At 33.4% G+C, this 22,771-nt stretch overlaps 1 protein-coding gene and 1 pseudogene across 6 annotated transcripts in view; one reads left to right on the plus strand and one right to left on the minus strand.

Annotated features, from left to right (window-relative positions):
* Positions 1 to 22,771, minus strand: part of PHYLLO (2-oxoglutarate decarboxylase/hydro-lyase/magnesium ion-binding protein) — a 59,807-nt gene that overhangs the window by 34,740 nt on the left and 2,296 nt on the right. For 4 of the 5 annotated variants that reach the window (XR_014984205.1, XM_028068342.2, XM_085665721.1 and 1 more), the window contains 10 exons: positions 22,595 to 22,699; positions 14,394 to 14,453; positions 14,190 to 14,258; positions 11,745 to 11,849; positions 11,480 to 11,674; positions 10,867 to 10,965; positions 9,553 to 10,119; positions 9,171 to 9,395; positions 8,599 to 8,901; positions 5,495 to 5,562 (listed from right to left, as the gene is read on the minus strand). Coding sequence is in view for 4 of the 5 variants with exons in the window: in XM_028068342.2 (XP_027924143.2) it covers positions 5,495 to 5,562; positions 8,599 to 8,901; positions 9,171 to 9,395; positions 9,553 to 10,119; positions 10,867 to 10,965; positions 11,480 to 11,674; positions 11,745 to 11,849; positions 14,190 to 14,258; positions 14,394 to 14,453; positions 22,595 to 22,699 (1,796 nt within the window). In the remaining variant the exon portion in view is untranslated. Of the gene's footprint in view, positions 1 to 5,494; positions 5,563 to 8,598; positions 8,902 to 9,170; positions 9,396 to 9,552; positions 10,120 to 10,866; positions 10,966 to 11,479; positions 11,675 to 11,744; positions 11,850 to 14,189; positions 14,259 to 14,393; positions 14,454 to 22,568; positions 22,702 to 22,771 lie in introns of those variants that run through there. The other variant, XM_028068355.2, reaches the window with a different exon arrangement.
* LOC146888591 (uncharacterized) lies at positions 79 to 1,917 on the plus strand (annotated as a pseudogene). Its single transcript, XR_014984268.1, has 2 exons — positions 79 to 1,404; positions 1,689 to 1,917. The product of XR_014984268.1 is annotated as an uncharacterized LOC146888591 (transcript).

A 22,771-nucleotide genomic window follows, 5' to 3' on the forward strand; every position in this document is an offset into this window, starting at 1 on the left:
ATCCTAAAAGAGATAAACATAATTGGTTGTAAACTAGTGGATTGTATCATGGATCGAAATGAAAAATTCATGGCAAAACGGTAATAAGTGTAAACGGAGTTAATTACGTGATTGAGAAATTATCTCGTCATCAAACTAGCAAAATCTATGCTAATTTTGTATTATAATTATTATTCTCTTTTATTAGGATATATTGTGGAGTAATTGTATATCTGACAATTTAGATATTTTAATGGGCAGCAAATATGTATGTATTCAATATATATATATATGAGAGAATTCTCCAAGAGGAGAACACATAGTTTTACCCACACATTCTCTAGAGTCTAACATGGTATTAGACTGGATTATGATCCTATCTTGATCCTATCTCAGTTTCACAAACTCTCAAGAACTCTAGTTTTTCTTCAGCCCTATTCTTTTGTTTTTGCCTTCTTCTTCGTCCAGACTCCGATCAATGTCTTCTGAGAAATATGACCTTTTGTTCATTCGCCTTAATGGCAAGAACTACTCCGCTTGGGCATTCCAATTCGACCTCTTCGTCAAAGGCAAAAATCTTTGGGGTCATGTCGATGGCAGCACGTCGATTCCTAACAAAGAAATTGAGAAGGATGACCATACCAAATGGGAGGTCCACGATGCTCAAGTAATGGCTTGGATCATCGGCTCTGTTGATCCCACCATTGTTCTCAATCTCTGACCTTTCAAGACCGCGGCTAGCATGTGGGTCTACTTGAGGCAAATTTACCATCAGAACAACACCGCTCGACGTTTCCACCTCGAACATGACATTACGGTTTTGCAACAAGACCGTCTATCCATCACAAAATTTTATTCCCAGTTCATGAATCTTTGGTCTGAATACACTGATATCGTGTATGAAAATCTGCCTTCTGAAGGTTTGTGTTCTATTCAATTAGTTCATGACATGACACCACTAAAAGAGATCAATTTCTCATGAAATTGAGATCTGATTTTGAAGGTGTTCGTTCCAATCTCATGAATCGAGATCCAAACCCTGTTTTGGATGCATGCCTTAATGAGTTGCTTCATGAAGAACCACGACTCCTCACACAATCAACCATGAACCAACAATCAACACTTGCTCCCGTGGCCTACGTTTGTAAAGTCCAGCCACCAATGTTTTTGTGAGCGCTCTCCAATTTTTTTATTGCAAGAAGTTTAATCATTACGCTTCCAATTGTGTTCACAAATTTTGTAATTACTGCAAAAAAATGGGCACATTCCTAAAGATTGTCCCACAAGGCCGCCCAAGAAATCTGCCACGGCTTTCTACTCCAGCAGCTTCTGTTCAACAATTTGCTCCTGCCTCTACTCAACCCTTGACCCCTGAGATGGTTCAACAAATGATAATTTTTGCATTTTCTGCTTTGGGCATTTTAGGTAAAATAATTTCCATCTCTCCCTTTTGGTACTTTGATTCTAGTGCCTCGAACCATATGACCAACAATCCCCAACTCTTTACTAATTCCACCAAATATCCTAGAAATCTCACGATTCATACTGCTAAGGGAAATCATTTGCCTATAACAAATATTGGTGATATTTCTTCTTCTCTCACCGATGTCTTTGCCGCTCCTGGCCTCATTACTAATCTCATTTCTATTGGTCAATTAGTTGACAACAATTGTTGTGTCGAATTCTCACACTTTGGTTGTCTTGTGCAGGATCAACGATCAAGGAAGATGATTGCGAAGGGGCCTAAAGTTGGACGTCTTTTTCCTCTTCATTTACCTTTGTCTTCTAGTCGTAGCTTACCTTTTATTTCTTCTAATTCTGCTCATTTAGATTACCATTTGTGGCATAAGCGTCTTGGACATCCAAATTTACACGTCCTTCATGCTATGCTCTGATTTTCTTAGCAATAAAAATTCTCCACCTTTTCATGTTGTTCAATTTGATTGTATTTCTTGTAAGCTTGGCAAAAGTAAAATTTTACCATTTCAAAAACATAAATCAATTGTAGGAAAACATTTTGATATGGTCCATAGCATTGTTGTTAAATATCGGCCATGGTGGCACCATGGCGGAAACCGGCAACAGTTTCCCGGCCTCCCACCACAATAAGGCGGAGGCAAATCGGATTTTTGATGGCGGCCCATGGCGGCTGCTTTTAACATGGCGGGTGGCGGTGACATCGCGGTTGAGGAGAAAAAATCGGAATGAAAAAACAAAAAAAAATGAGATCTTGAGAGTAAAGGAGAAGAAATCTGCAGAACGACAGCCTGTGCGTGGTGTGTGAGAGAAGCGAGAGAAAGAAGATTAGAAACCCTAATTTAATTCACATCTCTTGTGGTCAATGGGCCTGGCCCACTAAAGTGTTTATTTAAACATTGTGAACGTGTTGTTCTTCTTTTACCCTATTTTATTGTTTTACCAAATTACTGCAACAGCCACCCAACCACACAGCAGTAGATTTTCCTTTCACCTTAAGTTTTTTATATTCTAAAGAAATCAAACCACATTCTTCACGTTACTACACCAGACCATATACCACTTGCATCTACTGTCACTGCTCCTGCTGTCACAGTCAACCACTACTGCTGCTAGTTCCCACTACCGCCGCCAGCCACCGTCAAGTCTGCTTTTTTTTCGTTTTTTTTTTCTTTCTTTTTTCCTTTTTCTTTAAATTTATGGGATGTTGTGCCATGTCCTCCCTTTACTAAACCTTTGGGCAACAAATTTGTCTTTTCCATTAAACTTTGTTCGGATGGATCAATTGATCATCACCAAGCTCGGTTGGTTGTGTTGGGCAATAAACAAGAGTATGGACTTGACTATGATAAGACCTTCGCACCGGTAGCCAAGATGACTATTGTTCGCACTATTCTAGCACTAGTTGCGCCTCACTCTTGGTCCTTACATCGAATGGACGTCAAAAACGCTTTTCTTTAGGCAGACCTCAAGGAAGAAGTTTACATCAAACTTCCTACTGGTACGCCTACACCACTTAATAGTGTTTGAAGACTAAAACGCTCATTATAAGGTCTGAAACAGGCACCACGCGTATGGTTTGAAAAGTTTTGATACACACTACTTGGTTTCTCCTTTACCCAAAGTCAATATGATCCATCTCTTCTTCTCCAAAGGACTTCTAAAGGAATTGTCATACTCCTTGCTTATGTGGATGCTATTGTGGTGACCAGTTCTGATGACAAGGCTATTTCTCGACTTAAAACATTGTTGCATTCAACTTTCCACATGAAAGACCTTGGTCGACTCAATTACTTCTTGGGTTTAGAGGTGCGTTATGCACCCACTGGCATATTTGTAAATCAACACAAATATATTCATGATTTGATTGCACTAGCCAGCCTCACTAAATCCACATCTGTTGACACTCCCATGGAACTTGATGTCAAATTTAGACTAGATGGAGGTGTACTTCTTGAAGATCCTACTTTTGCTGTCCACACATCATGGTTGGTAGTCTTATATACCTCACCATCACTCGTCCAGATATTTCTTTTGCTGTCCACACAGTGAGTAAGTTCATGCAATCTCCTAGACATTTCCACCTTTCCGCAGTGCACCAAATTCTCCGTTATCTCCTTGACACTTTTCATCGTGGTTTATTTTTTCCCACTGGTTCACCTATGACTCTCCAAGCTTACAGCGATGCTGATTGGGCAAGATGTCCAGTACGAGGCGATCTACTACTTGTTGGTGTATGTTTTTGGGCAATGCTCCCATTTAAGAAACAAGATTTTGTCTCTAAATCCTCTACTGAAGCTAAGTATCGTGCCATGTTTGCTGCGTGCTCTGAAATAATTTGGCTGCAAGATCTTCTCACTGAGCTTGGATTCTCTCCATCCCAACCGACTCCATTACACGTTGATAACACACGTGCCATCCAAATTGCAGCTAATCCAGTTTACCATGAACGAACAAAGCACATAAAAGTTGATTGTCACCCCATCCGAGACGCCTATGATCGTCGAATTATCACTCTTCTTAATGTTTCAACCTCTATTTGGATTGCAAACATCCTCACCAAATCATTGACTCGAAAGCGTCATAATTTCCTAGTTGGCAAATTGATGCTGGTCAACTTACCAGTATCAATTTGAGGGGGGATGTCAATGGAGTTAATTACGTGTGATTGGCAATTATTTCGTCATCAAAACCAGCAAAATCTATGCTAATTTTGTATTGTAAATATTATTCACTTTTATTAGGATATATATTGTGGGGTAATTGTATATGTGACAGTTTAGATATTTTAATGAACAACAAATATGTATGTATTCAATATATATATGACAGAATTCTCCACGAGAGAACACATAGTTTTACCGACACATTCTCTAGAGTCTAACAATAAGTTTTCTCTTATCCAAAAGGAGATAGAAGACTGGTTCGAAAAACTTATTTATCTCACTATTACTAGACTAGATCTTTTTTTTGTAATTGGTATTGTGAGTCAATTCATGCAAAATCCTTTTAGTGATTATTGGAATGTTGTTCTTCATATTCTAAGGTATCTTAAAAAAAGACTCCACAAGAAGGACTGCTTTAAAAGGGTAAAGAAATACCCAAATCTTTGGGTATTGTGATGCTTATTGGGTAGGTTTTCCTATAGATAGACATTCTACCATAAGATATTCTGTTTTGCTTGGAGGAAATATTATCTCTTGGAAGATGTTGTTGCCCGATGCTTTGGTGAAGCTAAGTATTGAACAATGGCATCCCTCTTCTGTGAGCTTATTTGGGTAATACAGTTCCTCCAAGAATTAGATTTTTGTGAGATTCAGCCAATGAAGATGTATTATGATAACTAGATGCTCTCCACATTGCTTCTTATCCAATGTTTCATGAGAGGACTAAACACATTGAAATTGGTTGTCATTTTATTTGAGAAAAGTTGTTGTCCAAGGAAATATGCATTGAGTTTATCAGATCAAATGATCAACTTACAGATGTACAAACAAAATCCTTAAGGACCTCAAATTGGGTATATTTGTTCCAAATATGACACATACAACTTGTATTCCCCCAGCTTAAGGGGGACTGTTAAAATAAATAGTCTTAAATAAAATTTATTTTAAAGGTGCTATGTCCTTTGTGTTGGACATAGTTCCTAGATAAATCTTTTCAAATTCTCTTCTCTTCCCTCTCATACATTGTATTTGGCGTATCTAAAGTTGTTACAAAATATGAAATACTAAGAAAGGGAAATTCACTCACTAAAATTCATTCTAATTCCATTTTATTATTCTCAAGTCTTTGTTTCTTCCGAAGTCCTTCACATAACCACTAAATTTGTTCTCACATGATTTGGAGTGAACCATGTGTATCAATTACCCAAGGAAACTAGATATAGAAAAATAAATACATGGATCCAAATTACCCTGTATAAAATGAGACTATATAGCTAACAGAAAAAATATATAACAATACTCTATTAACAAGCATTACCAAAAGAATACAAAAATATTGTACGAAAAGAAAAATTTGGTAGATAGTTTCCTACCGCTGCTTCAAAATTGCCAAGCCATTTGTATCATGCAATAAAGAAATATCTCCAACTACACAGAACACCTGAATGAAATTATGAAATTAAAATAAACTATTAACAACAGAAAGCAAAATATGATAAACTAATGAAATAAAAAATAAATGGACAAAACAAAACAAAGAAAGATGAAGCTTTTAAGAGACAAGTTCTCATAAAAGACATGAAAAGAGGCACTAGAATCACAAATCCATGTAGAATTAACACCACCTTGAAAAGAAGTGGTAGCAAACATAGGGAGGTCTAAATTAGTATCCTGATTGAAATTCTTTACATTAGGGTTCACCCAGGTCTCAGGAGTTTTGGTCTTGGACTAAGAAGAATTTAACTATGCAAGTTGAAGTGTTGAAGGATTATATAGAAGAGACTCATGGGGTTGATAATGCGTCAGCCCTTTAGAATAAAATGATGCAAGGTAGGTTGAGATTATGGTTAAGATCGTGAAGGGTTCACAAAATTGTAAATCATGGGATCCTAACACGAATATTAGATTTTACTTTCTACAAAAATATGATATATATATATATATATATATATGTACGTATGTATGTGTGTGTGTGTATATGTGTGTGTGTGTATATGTATGTGTGTATATGTGTACGTGCGTGTACACCCCTACGATGACTTGAGTTTGTGATTGAGGTTTTTAAATTTCGTGAGGAGAAGAGATGCACGTTAGGTGAACTTGTGCAAATGCTGAATTTCTTAATTTTACATTTAATTGGATTTGGGAAAAGATATGCACCTACATCTAACCAATGCAAGTTCCATGAGAAGAAGAGAAGATATTTGTAAGTTATAAGGGCTTTAAGTGGGTTTTATTTTAATTGAAACTCATTCAGGGAAGAAAGTGAACGGTGCCACAAAAAGCACCCTTAACTTTTAATTGGGACTGAATTTTGTTTTAATTGAAACCCCCATTCAGCAAGAATGCTCAAAAGTGTTGCACCTACAAAATAAAAGGTGAATTTTAGTTGTATTAATTTTTAATTGGGTGGTGTTGTGACTGACAACACGCATAACAAGGTGAATTTTTTTAATGCATTAACTTTTAATTAGATTTATGTTTTATTTGAACTGAGTCCATGCACCCAAAAAAGTGAATAGGGGATGCAGCAGACAATACAAAAACAACTGCTATCCACACAATTTCACAATTCTGTTTGACGATACGTACAATTTTGTTGGGCCATGATCATACTTGAGATTTGAAACAGAAATACAATGCAAAATCGTAGGCTCATACGATTTTACGAGTAAAATCTCAATCTTCACTACAGTGAAATGATGGCAGTGTGTGACACCATATTTCAAATAGATTTGGCATTCAAAATTGGTAGTGAGAGTTGGGTGGTACATATCCTAGAGTGTAGTTAGTAGAAGGAGACAACAATTTCTTTTTAAACTAGATGGCGCATGATTTTTAAGCAACAAGGAGAGCCTCCACTTCAGCAATAGAAGAAGTCATGCAATGGCTTTCAACAAGTGCATATTTTGGTGGTAGATCTTCAACGAGAACAAGGTTAATTACACCTGCATTGAAGGTCAGTATGAAGTTGTCACGCAGGAACTTTATCTAAAGATAAAAGTACTCATGAATTGTGCCCAAAACCTGATAGAAGTGTGTCGCCAATAATGCAAGAGAGAATTAACTTTGATAACATTGATTGAAGCAATGTAAAAAGCATTTGATCCTGAACTTCCCACACTTCATATGCACTATTCATATGGTCAACATAGTGATCCTTATCATCTGGATACTGTGGAGAAATCGTAGGGTTAGCAACAAATACTTGAAGCCTATCTGATTTGGTAATGGGTTCAACTTGTTGACGTCAATGAAGATAGTTGGAGTTGTAGAGTTTCTCAACAAGAGAAACGGGAAAGGAGTAAGGTGTGGAGACAGTAGGAGTTGTAGCCACAACAAAAAGTGAGAACCACAATTGAAAAAGAAATTGAAAGTTGCCACGAGGAAAGATGGCTCTAGATACCATCTTAGAGAGAAGAAAAAAGTGGAATATAGAGATATATATTTTATTATCTCTTACTGTTCACAGCAAAATACAAAAGGATCATTTATGGTAGGTACCCTTGAGAAATCAAACAGACCAAAAACAATAATAGAATTGACTAAAAGGGACAGCTGGCAAAACAAACTGTTGAGTTAGGAGAACATGTATTAAATTAATTGTAATTGTTACAAGTGTGGCGTTGTGATATACTAGAGATCATTATTTGTAATCATTACTTTAGGGATAGAGTTGTCTATACATAGAAGCTCATTTTTTCAATTTCAATAAGATCTTTTCCCTCATCCAACTTAATCCTTTCCAAGTTGGCATATATTGTGATAACAAGTTAGTCATGTACATTTCCAATAATCCAATACAAAATTATAAGAGCATATATATTGAAATTGGCAGGGACATTGTCAAAGACTTTGACAGAGTTCTTGTGGCTATAATTCATGTCCCTACAAAACTTTAGATAGCAGACATTTACACTAAGGGGCTTCCTCAGAGCAGATTCCAGGATCTTCTAGACATGTTGGTAATGATATATATTTATTTACCAACTTGAGGGGAGTGTTGTAAATAGTAGATTATTGGGATGAAAATATCCTCACTATCTTGATATTTCTTAGGAGAAAATATATCAAGAATCTTCCTATTCATTTCATCATATTTTTATTTCCTTATTTTTAGAGATTGTTACAAATAGAGGTGATGAGAATGTGATGAGTATGATTGTTATCAAAAAATAATTTTTTATTTCCTTACATAGTTCAAGTTTCTCTTTTGGTTATACATAAAGAGCATTCACATATATCAATTTACAGCAATATTAAAGAGCATCCCTTACAAACAAGGTACCCCACCCTCTAAACCTACCAGCACCACCCTCAATATCAATCCTTTGTTCATGGTTCTCATACAGGAAAACAGTACAGCAGTAATGGACATACATTGAGCTCAAAATTACCTCAAACAAGAAATTCCATTTATTAAAACATTCTCTTTTAATATATCTAAAATGGGTATTTCTGAAAATATAAATAGTACCTTTTTGTTGCATCCTGCAGCAAAACCAATGGCTGTGCTAAGTAACCCATCTATACCACTAGCACCCCTGTTAGCAGCCACCCTCATCAAATTAATTGGTAGGTCTGAGTTTAACATTAGTGATGAAACACTTTGATTGCACATAGACCAACTGCGTCCATATAAATTTGCATCCCTAATAGGCATACTGTTACCAAGAAATAGAGCAGACTCAGAGGAAAGAGCATCTGACATCACATGTGCAACATAAGGTTCAGTAAGGGAGCATTCCACAGTAATTTGAAATTTTATCTCCCATTCAACCTACAAAGTAAAATGTTATGAGAAAATGACTATAGTTGTATCCAATATCAAGGAATTATTGTCAGCCACAAACAGAAACCTCTTAAAGTGTACTTGTCCAATGCCATTCTAAAAATTTTAATGGAGAACATTGACAATAGTGGAAATGCTTTCAACCAATTTCAAACAGCTAGATAAGATACCTCAGGAATACATCAGATTAGATGTAAAAGAAAACATTGCCAAAATTACCATAACAAGAAGTAACTTTTAATTATTAGAATTAATACCATTTTACTCAACAATTGTAGGGAAATGCCCCACATGCTCCTAGTATGTGTAACAGAAGCTTTACGTAAGCAGCCAACAAATTCAAAAATTGAAGTTTGTATACGATGAGTTATAATATGTGATGGATCATGCCGTTGAGGATGTTTGTCAACCATAATATATGAAAAAGGAGCACGATCCTCAAGAATCTGGCACACTCGTTTGCTTGTTAGCCTGCTTCCTATCTGCTCCAAATAAAATAGGAGGATGGGAACAAGTGAAAAAGGAAAAAATATCATATCAAGAAAAGAATATGCAAAAACATAACCTGAAAAAGGAAAGTGAAAATTGTAGAAGGAAAAAGAAGGGGAATTGGAAATTTTTTGTAAAAAGTGATAATACCTGAATAACCACATCAACCTCTAACCAGCCCTTGACAGTATCTGAGAGAAGAGCTTGATCAAGATTATCAACAAATATAAAATTTCTTTCAATATCAGGAAAAGAACTTAAAAGAGTTCTCAACCGCAACCCTGACAAGATATCTGCTACAACAGGCCACTGAAGGTGTTTAGCCAAAAGCAGAGCAGCCCACATCTCATCTTCTGTGTGGATTGCACCAAATAGTAGAAGACTACTCTTGGATTTTTGAATTAGATCCAAGACTTCAGACATTTCACCAGGCACATTTGTACTGGTATTAGACAATCGCATATGAATATACTTGGTAAATGGTTCAGCATTACTCATCCAGAAATCTAACCCAGTCAAACAGCTAGACAACCATTTACAGGGACTGCTTTCTAAAGGCTCTCTAAAAGGGCAGTTGATATGTACTGGACCACATGGTGAAGAAGTTGCCCTATGTGCAGCAGAATCAAGAGTTGTGAGTACCATCCTTGCAGGAATTTGATCTGTGGGTGCAGGGAGATTAAAGAAAAATCTCACAAAAGAACCAAAATGGTTCACCTGATGCAGAAATTCAATGTGTTGACTGAGTAACCAAGGAAAACATGAATATAAATATTCCTTCATTTAGAACAGCTAATCACTTGCAATGGAAACTACCTATATTAGCATTTAAAATCACTATAGGCTTTCCAAATTAATGCAGTAGATGTAGTAGTGAATTATAATATTCAAAAATATACCGAAATAGTCCCTGTTTTGCTCTGTGAATGTTGAAAGAATTATTAAAGATCAAGAGAGGAGAGAGATGAAAAGAGAAACACAAATAGAACTGGTACTATTGAAAAAAAAAAAAAAAAACACGGGTTCTCTTTATATAGAGAAAGAAAAGAAACATAGCCGTAAAAATGCAACTGATAAAACAGCTATAACAAATTTTATAACAAACTTAATACAACAATCACACCAACCCCCACCAGCAAACTCAAGGTAAGGTGGATGCTGATTAACAAGAGCAACCACATTGTTTTGTCCCCTGATAAACATGAAAGCAGTCAAGAGGTTAGTTAACCACTAGCTCAGCTACATAAAGCTGATGACGTCAACTATTCAGTGTATGTAATTTTTCTTTCACTTGTAAAGAAAACACTTTCTGTGAATTATCAGAAATTCCAAGAACCCTACACTACTTCCCCCCCTTCCACCTAATTTAACATTGTATAACATGTGTGTGTACAGATGTCTGCATATACCAAAATATTCAGGAATATCAATGGCCATGATATTTAAGAATATAATGGCCTTAACCTGATCAATTGCTTGGTTTGCCCCACAATCCAAAAGCTCTGGAGGTCGATCTGCAGTAAGCAAAATAAGTGGCACAAAATCTTGACTTGCCTCCACAACCTGCAAATTTTGTCAGTCACCTAATTAGACAAAAAGTATTACTTGTGTCATAACAAACTTGATTAACATATCCCTCTAGAGAAAGAAAACTACAAATCAAGCTCATGTAACTAACAGTAAAAAAATAAATTAGGTATAAAAGACCAGCCAGCAAAGCAATCGATGGAACAAACACTAGTGTCAAATAATTAATATATCTTAAATAGGGAAACTTCAATATATATTATTTAGGGATCCTGTATATTCCTGTATCCTAAAATATAGGGTTAATATTATTATATTATTAAAATAAAATCATCAGTGTTAGAACCCACCATTTCTGTACAGTTCTTATAACTGAAAATCCATAAGTTATTTCATATCATTAAATTCCAATATTTCATAAATTCGCTACAAAATACAGAATGAAAACAATCCAAATCACAGATATAGAACTAATAAATCATTATACATTCAACATAATTCATGACAATGAGGAAAACCATGTCAGACAAGCAATACTAATGAAACTTACAGCTGGAAGAAGGTTAGAAACTGCTGTGCCTGATGATGTTATGACTACTGCTGGAATTTGAGATCCTCTTCCGTATCCAACGGCATGAAATGCAAGTGAACGCTCATCGAAGCATGAAATACAAGTGACTAATTTATGACTTGCAGCAGCAACAGCAAGAGGGGAAGATCTAGATCCAGGAGCAATACAGAAATACTAAAAGAAAGACTAAATCATAATTGTGTTAATATTGGCTCATTTATAACAATTTATCAGATCATCTCACCATCAAACCAAGTCTTGTGCACTCTTCAACAATAAGTGATGCCCAGACAGCATTAATATTGGCACTTTCTTTCAGTGAGTGCGATAATTCATTGGCATGATCCAACTGATAATGCAAGAGAGAAACATAACAAGGACAAATTTCAGACAAATTTACTCATTCTAACATTATTAAATAAATTCTCAAGGCACCACAGAGTAGAAAATAAATAAACCTTTAATAGCATTACAGAGCAAGAAATAACTTGGATAATGAATAATTTTCTTATTTTTTTCAATGGAAAAGGAATCAAATTTCCCAAAAAACTAAGGTGTTTGTTCCATCAAATCCCAAAAAACTAATGTGTTCCTAATTCTTGTTCTTGTTTAACGCCTCCATATTCACATCCATGACTTGTTTTCATTTCCTGCCAGATAATGCTTCAGATATAGAAGGTGTAGTTATAAAGTTTAGGTTTGTGAAAAAGGTCTTGTATTTTGGGGAGATTTCAGAGAACAAGAAATTTGATAGTGGGTAAAGTGGTTGTTGGGTCTGTTGGGTGCATGTTCTAGTTCCCTTTCTAAGGCCAATGGGAAGGTCTAGGTTTTGATACACCTGTGCTCTGAATTTTCATAGACAAACTCATTAGAATTATACGAATTTATAGGATTAAAAATATTTACCTCATGTCATGGTAGTAAGTTGGATTCTTGGACATGCACAGATTCTGAAATGATCTTTTCTCTAGTTGAATAAATCAGATTTTTCCCAAATTTTCCACCCTCATCATGGAGAATTTTAGTTGCAGGTTCAGGAGGTTTAGGTACAATACATGTAGGTCCATGAAGTTTAACTGCAGGTTAAAATGTCATATTTGGAAGCTTGAGAAACTCATCTTCCTCTCTTATATTCTCCACCTGAAGATGAGGCTGCTTGAAGTGGCTCTATTGTTAATTGAAGGTGACATCTCTTGACAAAGAATTTTTTGAAAGGTGAGTGATAGCATTTGTATCCCTTTTATGTGGTTGAGTATCCTAAAAAAACACATTTGACAGCCCTAGGATCTAATTTTCCCCTTCCATTACTATAAACATGCACAAAGGATACACACCCAAATATCCTAGGTTGGAGTTTATTGTCAGGGTCTATGTATGGGTAAAACGATAGGACTTCTATGGGACTCTTTGATCCTAAGATTTTAGAGTGTAATCTATTGATGAGATAAGTACCAGTCCGAAGGACTTCCCCCCAAAATTTCTTAGGAACATGATATTGAAAAGGTAGAGTTCAAATTCGTTCTAGTAAGTGTTCATTTTTTCCTTCAGCAATTTCATTCTGTTGAGATGTGTCACACATGAAGACTCATGGATTATCCCCTCTTTTTGGCAAAAAGAGTTGAACTCAAAATTAAAGTAGTCTTTGGCATTATCAGACCTAATTCTCTTAATATTTACTCCACATTGATTCTAAATCATTGTGACAAACTGAATAAAAGCATAACTAACCTCAAATTTGTGTTTCATAAGAAAACCCAAGTCACCCGGGTAGAGTCATCTATAAAGGTTATAAAACATGTAGCAGCTGAGATATTAGGGACATTAGTGGGACGCCATGCATTAATATGAACAAGATAAAAAGGGATAAGGATTTGTCCCCAGTTTCCATCTCAAAATTCATGATCTCAGTCATTTAGGTGGATTATGCAGAAACAAAGGCTGCAATAGTGATCAAAGTGCCGCAGCAATGAAGGATGTGATATTATTTAAGGGGGTGCAGCACTGAAGGCTACGTTTTAGGATGAGAGACTCCCCAAGATTAGGAGCTCTAATACCATCGCAAATTTAGAAAGAATAATACATTTCTTCTGTATTACAATAATGAGGCCATTAGGCCTATAAATACATGACCCTTCTAGTTATTTGAAATACGGAATTTTGTTGTGATTATTTGGAATGATTAGGTATTTTATTATGCAGATATAATTTATGTTTTTAATATATATCAAGGTCAATCAGTTCAATAAGTGACCCACCTGGTTTGACCAGTGACCCATTGAGCTAGTGCCTAAACTATAACCAAGTAGGTTTTCACAACATTGAATATTTTTTTCCTTCTTTTACAATTATTGTTATTTTCTTTTTAAGCATAGACAATTACCCTTAAAAAGGGGAGATTGGTGAATGCCCAGAAGATTTGTTCAAAAATGAAGAGGACGACTATCAAAGTTTGTTGGAACAGTTAGGAAGAATAACTTGAATAAAGATAAGATCCAAATATCCAATTTGTATCCTATTTATGATAAGGTTTTGCTAACCTCAATTTTCTTTTTTCTTTTTTCTTTTTTTTTTTTGTATGCAATAAATTGATTGGTTTTTCCTCACTAACTTTGCCTTTATACTTTAGCATTATATGACTATATCTGGATACGACATAAAGCATTATATATTTGCAATAAAATTACAATACCATATTGTTTGAAAAAGCAAGGGTTGCTGATAGCCTTAAACAAAATTGACTGCAAGATGGAGACTCTTTCTGCAATAGAAGTGAATGAAATTGGAAATGTGCAATTATGCAGAATATAAAAATGGATGAAAATAAATAAATTTAATATTAACAAAGAAAAAGTGAAAATATAAAAAATGAAAAATGCACTGGAAAATAGAATACCAGTTCCATGATGTCACTTAAACATTCTCTTCCTCCCGGTGCAATAGTGTTCATGTGGACCTGGCAATTCATGCAGATCACAAATAAACAACTTGATAGATGGGGAAGTATTTTTCGCTTTAAAAAATATTGGAATATGAGCATTGCATTAATTAACAGAGAAAAAAAACATGAGCTCATAAACACTCAAAAATATAAACCAGAAACAACTTTAAATTTCAAAATTGAACGAAAGGAAGGATATCCAGACTGTTGAATTTCAGAGAAAGACATCAAACTAACTCAAACCTCATTAAGTTTCACACTCAGCTCCAGATATCGTGTTGAATTTCAGAGAAAGAAAAGCAACTGAATCACACCAAAAGGTTTACTGTATTACAACTGAATATTGCAATTGAAATTAGTTACACATCATGAATCGGCTATCTATAGATGACTGAACAAAACAGAGGGTTGGCTAACTGAACCTGGAAACCTAATAGAGGACCAAAGGGAACAAATCTAAGACAAAAAAATGTTTGAGTAGCATAGCCAACTCTAATGTACAGGAAAAAAATTCTTTTTAACTAATTTTATCCCTTTAGACAGTTCTTATTAATGTCCAAAAAAGGATTAGTATTGTTAGGATTATGTTTGAGTTAGAATTAGACTACCTGATGCATGGATACATAAATTGTGGTCCCATATCAGAATAGTATATGTATCGAATACTGATAGATTCGAATAAGACTGTCATTGCATTTGAGATGCAGTCTATACATGATTTTTGGCTACCAGATATGACTTGGTCATGATTCTCACCTTTAAATGACTCAGTGTACCTCCTTCGTGCACTGGAGTTCTCTTCCTCTAACATCTATGTTCTTGCTACAAAATAAAAACAAAGCCTTTCTTTATTTGCTTTTCTACATTGCCTCGTGTAGTCACTCCGACAAAATCACCCCTACCAGTCATAATTCTAATATTCATCAAACTTCTACTTTCAATTTTAATATTTACCTTCTATGAATCTGTGACTTTAACTGCCAGAATTTTCAACAATGTATTCATCTTTTTTTTCTGTATCAGTACAACTATGTAAATCTGTATTTCATAATGTAAGTTTTTAATTAATGTTTTGGAAATCCAATGTTGAAACATGTAATGTAATTTATTCTACGATGATTGATATGTAACCTAATCTTAATATGTATTATTAATTTGTTCTAATATGTATTTTGCATTTTTCTGTTACGTATTATTAATATAACTATGTAACTTTAAGTTTAATTACTTTTTTTGTCTGTGAAATATGAGCTACATCACTATAAAAAAAAATCATTTTAGTCCCTCAATTTTAGTAAAATATAGTTGTAGTTATTAAACGCTAAATTTGAGAATTAGAAACTCATTTTAGTCTTTCACATTTAATGTTTAGGGACTAAAATGGCATATTTTGAGAGACTAAAATAACCGTTTTCAATTTTAAAAGTCCAGGATTAGAATTACTTTAAATTTCGCAGTTTAAAAACATAATTAAATTATATTTTTATTATCACACATTATCAGCACGATGCTCCAACAAACTGATGACTAATGAAAGTTTTTTCTCTCTAATGATAGCATTGTGCGTGTCTCAATCCAGCCTCTTTCTGATCCTTTCTCCATTTACAATTTTTCCTTATATTCTTTCTTTTGAGATAAAAATTGTTTGACTTTATCAATTTTCATCTTTGTCTTATTATTTTTATTTTTATTGTAACAATGATTATTATTATTATTATTATTATTATTATTATTTTATATGTTAGTTCTAAACACGTCAAACGTTACAAAATTTGAATTTGTGACCCTTGATATTACAAGGAAGAATTACTTATATTCGATATTATATGTTGAAATACATTTAGATGCATTGGGTCTTGGGATACCATTAAAGAAAGAAATAAAGCATCTGAGCAACTAATTTGCTACTACGACAATAATATTGTGAAAAGACATTTCACAAATATTATGAATTGATTTCATGCCTTTGTATGGCTGAACAAAACAATGAAGCTTTTGATGGAAAATCATGAAATCCGCTTCATTCCTAGAAGTGAATGCAGCAATAAATATTATGAATTTATTTCATGCCTTTGTAGGGCTGAACAAAGCAATGAGCTTTTGATAGAAAATCAAGAAACATGTCCAATTGGTTCTGCTCCATCCCATAAGTGAATGAAGCAACATTTGATTTATATTTTCATGATCGTGATATTTTATGAACATGGCTATAAAGAAAATTTCAAAGACACATTTTGTCACCAGAAGTGGCAAAATAATGTGAAAAAGAGAAAAGAAAAAATGTGAAAATATTGGCAAATAAAATGAAAGTATATATTATCATTACGATGGTAAAGACCATTTGAGTTGTATTTTTCGTACACCAAAGTATCTTACAAATAATGAAAAGAACATAGAAATACACTTTGCTTATGAAGATGGTGATTCTGATCATGGCCATATAGATACTACTCATCTTGATATTATTATTTTATTTGTTAAACCAAATGGAAGCATGAATCACCTTATTGGTTATGAGAGTATTAAAAACAGGATTTTCTCATATTGATATTTATATTTATATGAAGCATGAATGTTGGCACTACCACCAATGATGGGGATATATGTCTTATTGATAGTGCAACAACTCATACAATTCTCAAGAGTAATAAATTTTTCTCTTGTTTGGTAATGCAAGAAGTCAACATTAGTGCTATTTCTAGTACTACAAATATAATTGGAGACTCCGGAAGAGCTATTGTACTTCTACAAAGAGGTACAATATTGCATATTAAAATGCATTTTATTCTCCTAAGTCTAATAAAAACTTATTAAGTTTTGAGGATATTCATCTTAAATGAATATCATATTGAGACAAACAATGAAAGAGATATTGAATATCTATATCACTCGAATTGAGTCGAATATAAAATGTGTATTGGAGAAATTATTAGGCTTCTCTTATGGCTTATACTATAGTAATGCAATTGAGACACATGTCATTATAAGCTAGAAGCTTACAAATAGAAATGAATTTCTTATTTGGAATGATCATGATGCGAAAAAAAAAAGGTTGAAAAACTCATGTCGACACCCACTTAAGAGTCAAGAAACTTCTTCAGATCAATGAGTTCTCATGTACTATACGTTCACAAAAGTTGATAATAAGACCATCACCAGAAAATGAGCCAATCTCATTTTCAGAGCAAATACAAGGTGATATTTGTGGTCCAATACACCCACCATGTGGATAATTTATATATTTTATGGTTTTAATTGATGCATCAACTAGATCGTCACATATTTGTTTATTATCAACTCGCAATCAAGTATTTGCAAAATTATTAGTACAGTTAAAAGCTCACTTCCCAGATTATCCGATTAAGAAAATCTGTTTTTATAATAATGGGAAATTAAATCTCATGCCTTTCATGAGTATTGTATATCAATTCGAATTGAAGTTGAGCGTCCAGTAGCACATGTTCATACTTAAAATAAGCTTACGAAATCATTACTAAAACGTCTAAAATTGGTTGCAAGACCATTACTTATGAGAGCTAATGTTCCAATGGCTACTTGGGGAAATGCAATTTTGCATGTTGCATTATTGATTTACATCAAACCAACAAGTTATCACAAATACTTTATTATGCAGTTGGTTTTTGGCTAATGACATAATATTCTCATGTAAGAATTTTTGGATGTGGTGTATATGTTTTTCCCACCAAAAAGGACTATAATGGATCCTCAAAGACAATTAAGAATATATGTTTGATATGATTCTCCCTCGATAATGAAATATCTTGAACTACCAACATACTTATGTACAGTTCGACTTTTTGACTATAACTTTTATGAAAAAGTTTTTCTAACATTAGGGGGAGAAAGAAAACAATTGGAACAGGTATTGGTTAGAACAAATTATCATTATCTCGTCTTGATCTTCGTACAAAAGAACATGAACTAGTAGTTCAAAGGATAATTCATTTTCAAAATTAGTCAATTAATTACCTTATGTTTTACTGACAGAAAAATGGTAACTAATATCAGCTACTAATACTCCAAAGATAATTGATATTGATTCATAACAGACATGAAGGTGGTAGGCCTTTTAGTTCCAAAGAAATGCTTGAAGCGTGGTAGGTCTATTGGTTCCAAAGATAAAAACTCTTGAATGAGAAAGGGAGCTAAAATGCAAGATGACCTAAACGAAAAGGTGAAAATCCCAAAAGATTCTTTTGACATAATTAATGATTCGGTTCCAGAAGAACCTCAAGTACCTCAAATTGTTCAAAATGATGAGATCTCAATAAATTATGTCATGAATATGGAACCAAAATGAAGTCAACATTGACGAAACTTTTACATATAATATAGCGATGAATGCTATGAATGTCAATGAGGATCAATAACCAATGATCATTGAAGATTGTCGACAAAGAAATGATTGGCCAAAATGAAAATATGAAAAGAAGCACAATTAGATTTGTTTACTAAATGAAAGGTTTTTTGACCTATAGTTCGCACACCTGAAGGTGCGAAACTCATTGGGTACATATGGATTTTTGCACAAAAATCAAATTAGGAATGATGACATTGTTAGTTACAAAGCACAATTGGTTGCTCAAGGTTTTTCACAAAACCTGATATTGATTTGTGAAAAGACATATTCACTGGTATTGGATACAACAACATTGTAATATTTGATTATCCTAGTTGCACAAAAGATTTGCATTTACATCTAATGGATGATGTTAGAGCCTATTTGTACAGTTCTCTTGAGAATCATATTTATACGAAAATCACTACATGATTTTATTTACCCAACAAGGAAAATTCTAAAGAGGGTATTCAATAAAATTGAACAAGAACTTTTATTGATTAAAACAATCAAGACGTTTGTGGTATAATTGTCTTATTGAGTACTTGTTAAAGAAGGATTTAGAAAAGATCCTTTTTATCCTTGTATTTATATAAAAAAATATTAGAAAATCAATTTGTCATAATTATTGTTTACGTAGATGACATAAACATCGTTGAAACTCCTAATGAGCTCACAAGGCAATTGATTGCTCAAAGAAAGAAGTTGAGATGAATGATCTTTGAAGGGCAAAGTTTTGTTTGAAATTAGAAATTGAGTATTTAAATAAAAGTGTTTTTATACATCAAGAGGCTTATATGATTAAGTTGCTTAAAATGTTCTAAATGGATAAGACACGTCCATTATGCACTCCAATAGTTGTGAGGTCATTGAATGTTGATAAATGCTCTTCTTAGATCTTAATAAAATGATGAAGATCTTCTTAATCCAAAAGCACCATATCTTAGTGTCATAGAAACACTAATGTATCTTTCTAATTATATTCAATCTGATATTGCATTTGCTATAAATTTATTAAGCAAGATATACTTCTTCAACTACAAAGAAATTTATTTGGAGCAAAACATATCTTTCGTTGCCTTAAGGGTACTACGAATATGAGATTATTTCATCCAAATGATTCAGAATTAGACCTAATGGGTTATGTATATGCATGTTATTTTACATATTTTCACAATGTCACAATGGTTGATCACAAACAAGATGTTTGTTCACATGTGGTAGCACAATGGTTTCATGATTGTATATGAAACAAACCATAGTAGCAATATCGTCTAATCGTACAAAATTATGAGGAAAGTTGTGAATATCTTTGGTTAAGGTCTATTATTCAACATGTGCAAGAAACTTGTGGCTATTTCCAACAAAGATGACCATATATGAAAACAATAGTGTATTGAAAGGATGATATAGATATCCAAAAGATTCATTTATGTGAAAATCTGGTAGGTTTATTTATAAAGTCTTTACTAAGAAGAACTTTTGAGCAATTGGTCCCCAAGATTGTACTCCGTCATCTTAATGATGTAAGTTTACATGATGAGAGAAATAGAAGATGTAAAGAACATTATTATATAGAATGATGTACTTTTTTTCCTTCACTAGGTTTTATCCCAAAGGGTTTTTCTAGTAAGGTTTTCACAAGTCACATTCTCAATCAATGGACACCCAAGGGGGAGTATTATGAATTGATGGTCGTTCATTGATTTGATACAATTACTCATATGATTGATACTCATATGATTCATTACTCTTTATGTAAATATTTGTAATCTTTTATGGGTTAGCATGTTGTATCTATAAATAAGACTCTTCCTATCAATAATAATATACACAAAAAAGTTACTCCTTATTCTCTCATTGTTTATTCTTCTTTCTATTGTCTATTCTTCTATCTTCTCTCTATTATGCTTTATTTTATAACAAAAACATGTTTTTAGTTCCCCAAATGTGGGTCACTTTTGCTTATAGTTCTCCAACATAAAAATTACTTTTAGTCCCAGAATTTCAGAAAATCCTCCTTTTGATTCCCTCAACACTAACACTCCTTGTTGACATGGCTATTTGACATTTATGTCAACAACGACATCTGTAACTAAAATAACGGCAGAGAATTTAGATTTTTTGGCTAGTACTTTATAATTCCTCAAATCTAGGTCAAATTTTATTTGTCACCCAACTTCATGAATAATTTTCTGATCCCTCAAATTAAAAATTGATTATTTTAGTCTCTCAAATTAAAAATAAAATAGTGAATTAGCATCTCTAATTCCAAACTAGTGTGAAACTTTTGTTTCCCATGATAAAAACTTATGTCAAAATTCTATTCATGACAATGTCAGAAAAAACAAGAAAGGTAGGAGATAAGAAGGGACAACATCATTGTTGTCGTAGTATTAAGAATATTTTAAACATGTTAAAGTCGTCTTTCTCAATAATGTTTCAATAATATCATCTTTGAAAATCAAAATGAATTATTTCAAAATTGGAAGATTTAAAAAACCAAATAAATCAATTACATTTGGCACACTAAAATAAAAATTGATCCAAATTTTAGAGACTAGAAAAAACAAATTACAAAGTGTATTTCCAAATCATTATTTTAGTGACATGTATCATTGATAATGTTGATGTGGTTAGCCATGTCAACAAAGAATGTAACCCCATTATTGGCAAGGGACCAGAAAGATCATTTTCTGAAATTTGAGGACCAAAAGAGCAATAATTAATTTCGAGGACTAAAAGAAAAAATTACTCAAATTTGACGGACTAAAAACATTTAAACTTTTAATAAACCATCAAAAAAATCATGTCATTCAATTAAATCCATGGCAAATGTTTGTTGACCCTGTTTGCCACATCATCAATGTCACTAACATCGTCTAATTCCAAAGTCTACAAAGAGCATTTCCCAATATCGAAGAACTAAATTAAACATTTTAATTGGAGGACCAAAAGAAAATAGTGTCGCCAATGTGGAGGACTAAACATATTTAAGTCTAAAATTTGGAATAAATGCTTCAATTAAATTCATCACAGAATATAGGATGTTTCTCTATATCGCTTCGTGTTAGCTTGATATTTAAGGCAGAGGTTATGGAGGTTATTCATGCTATTAAGATTGCTCATCAAAAAACCTGGAGATTCATATGGTTGGAGAATGATTCTAATTTGGTGATCACAGACTTTTCCAAGTGCGATCTGCCCCTTGAATATTGAAGAATATATGGATGAATTGAGTGGAGACTTTAAAACATATATATTTTCGTATATCATACACTGTTAGAGAAACAAATAGATGTTTTGATAGTCTAGCTTCCTTTGGGATAGGGTTATTTTTGGTAGGAAGGTGTTCCTCCCTTTATTTCATATGATTTTTGTAGAGATAAATGTGGGCTTTACATTTTATTTTGCATTTCTTATATATATATATATATATATATATATATATATATATATATATATATATATATATATGCAGCAACTAGGGTACAAACCTAGTTACAATTACAGTCAGTATAATAATGCAATTGCATTTTTACTTTTGATTAGTAAAAATGATACTAGACTATGGAGCAACTACATCCAAGATTGCATGGCAACTGATCTAACTGTACAAAACATGTTACTTTCCTACTCTTAATGTCATGTATGTATAATGTAAAATGCAACACATAAGCAACTTGAATGACAAATTTGGAGACACTTAGGATACTAGAGTAAAGCAACAATCAAGGAAGTAACAACTAGTTGTTTCAAGAAAAGCTTACACATTATGGAAGAAATTAGCTTATACCCTTGGAATGGATTTATCTTCAACCAAATTGAGTTTTCTGAGAGCACCTGTAGTGCATTTGGATTTCCCTTTGTCAATAATAGTGGTCCAAACATGACACATAACCTACACCATAAGAAATATAATATCAAGCATGAATACAGATGGGAGTTTATATTTTTTATTTTTTTTCATTCT

Source organism: Vigna unguiculata, chromosome 1, assembly GCF_037176805.1.
Source record: "Vigna unguiculata cultivar grain cowpea cultivar isolate G323 ecotype 2 chromosome 1, ASM3717680v1, whole genome shotgun sequence".
Taxonomy (NCBI): domain Eukaryota; kingdom Viridiplantae; phylum Streptophyta; class Magnoliopsida; order Fabales; family Fabaceae; genus Vigna; species Vigna unguiculata.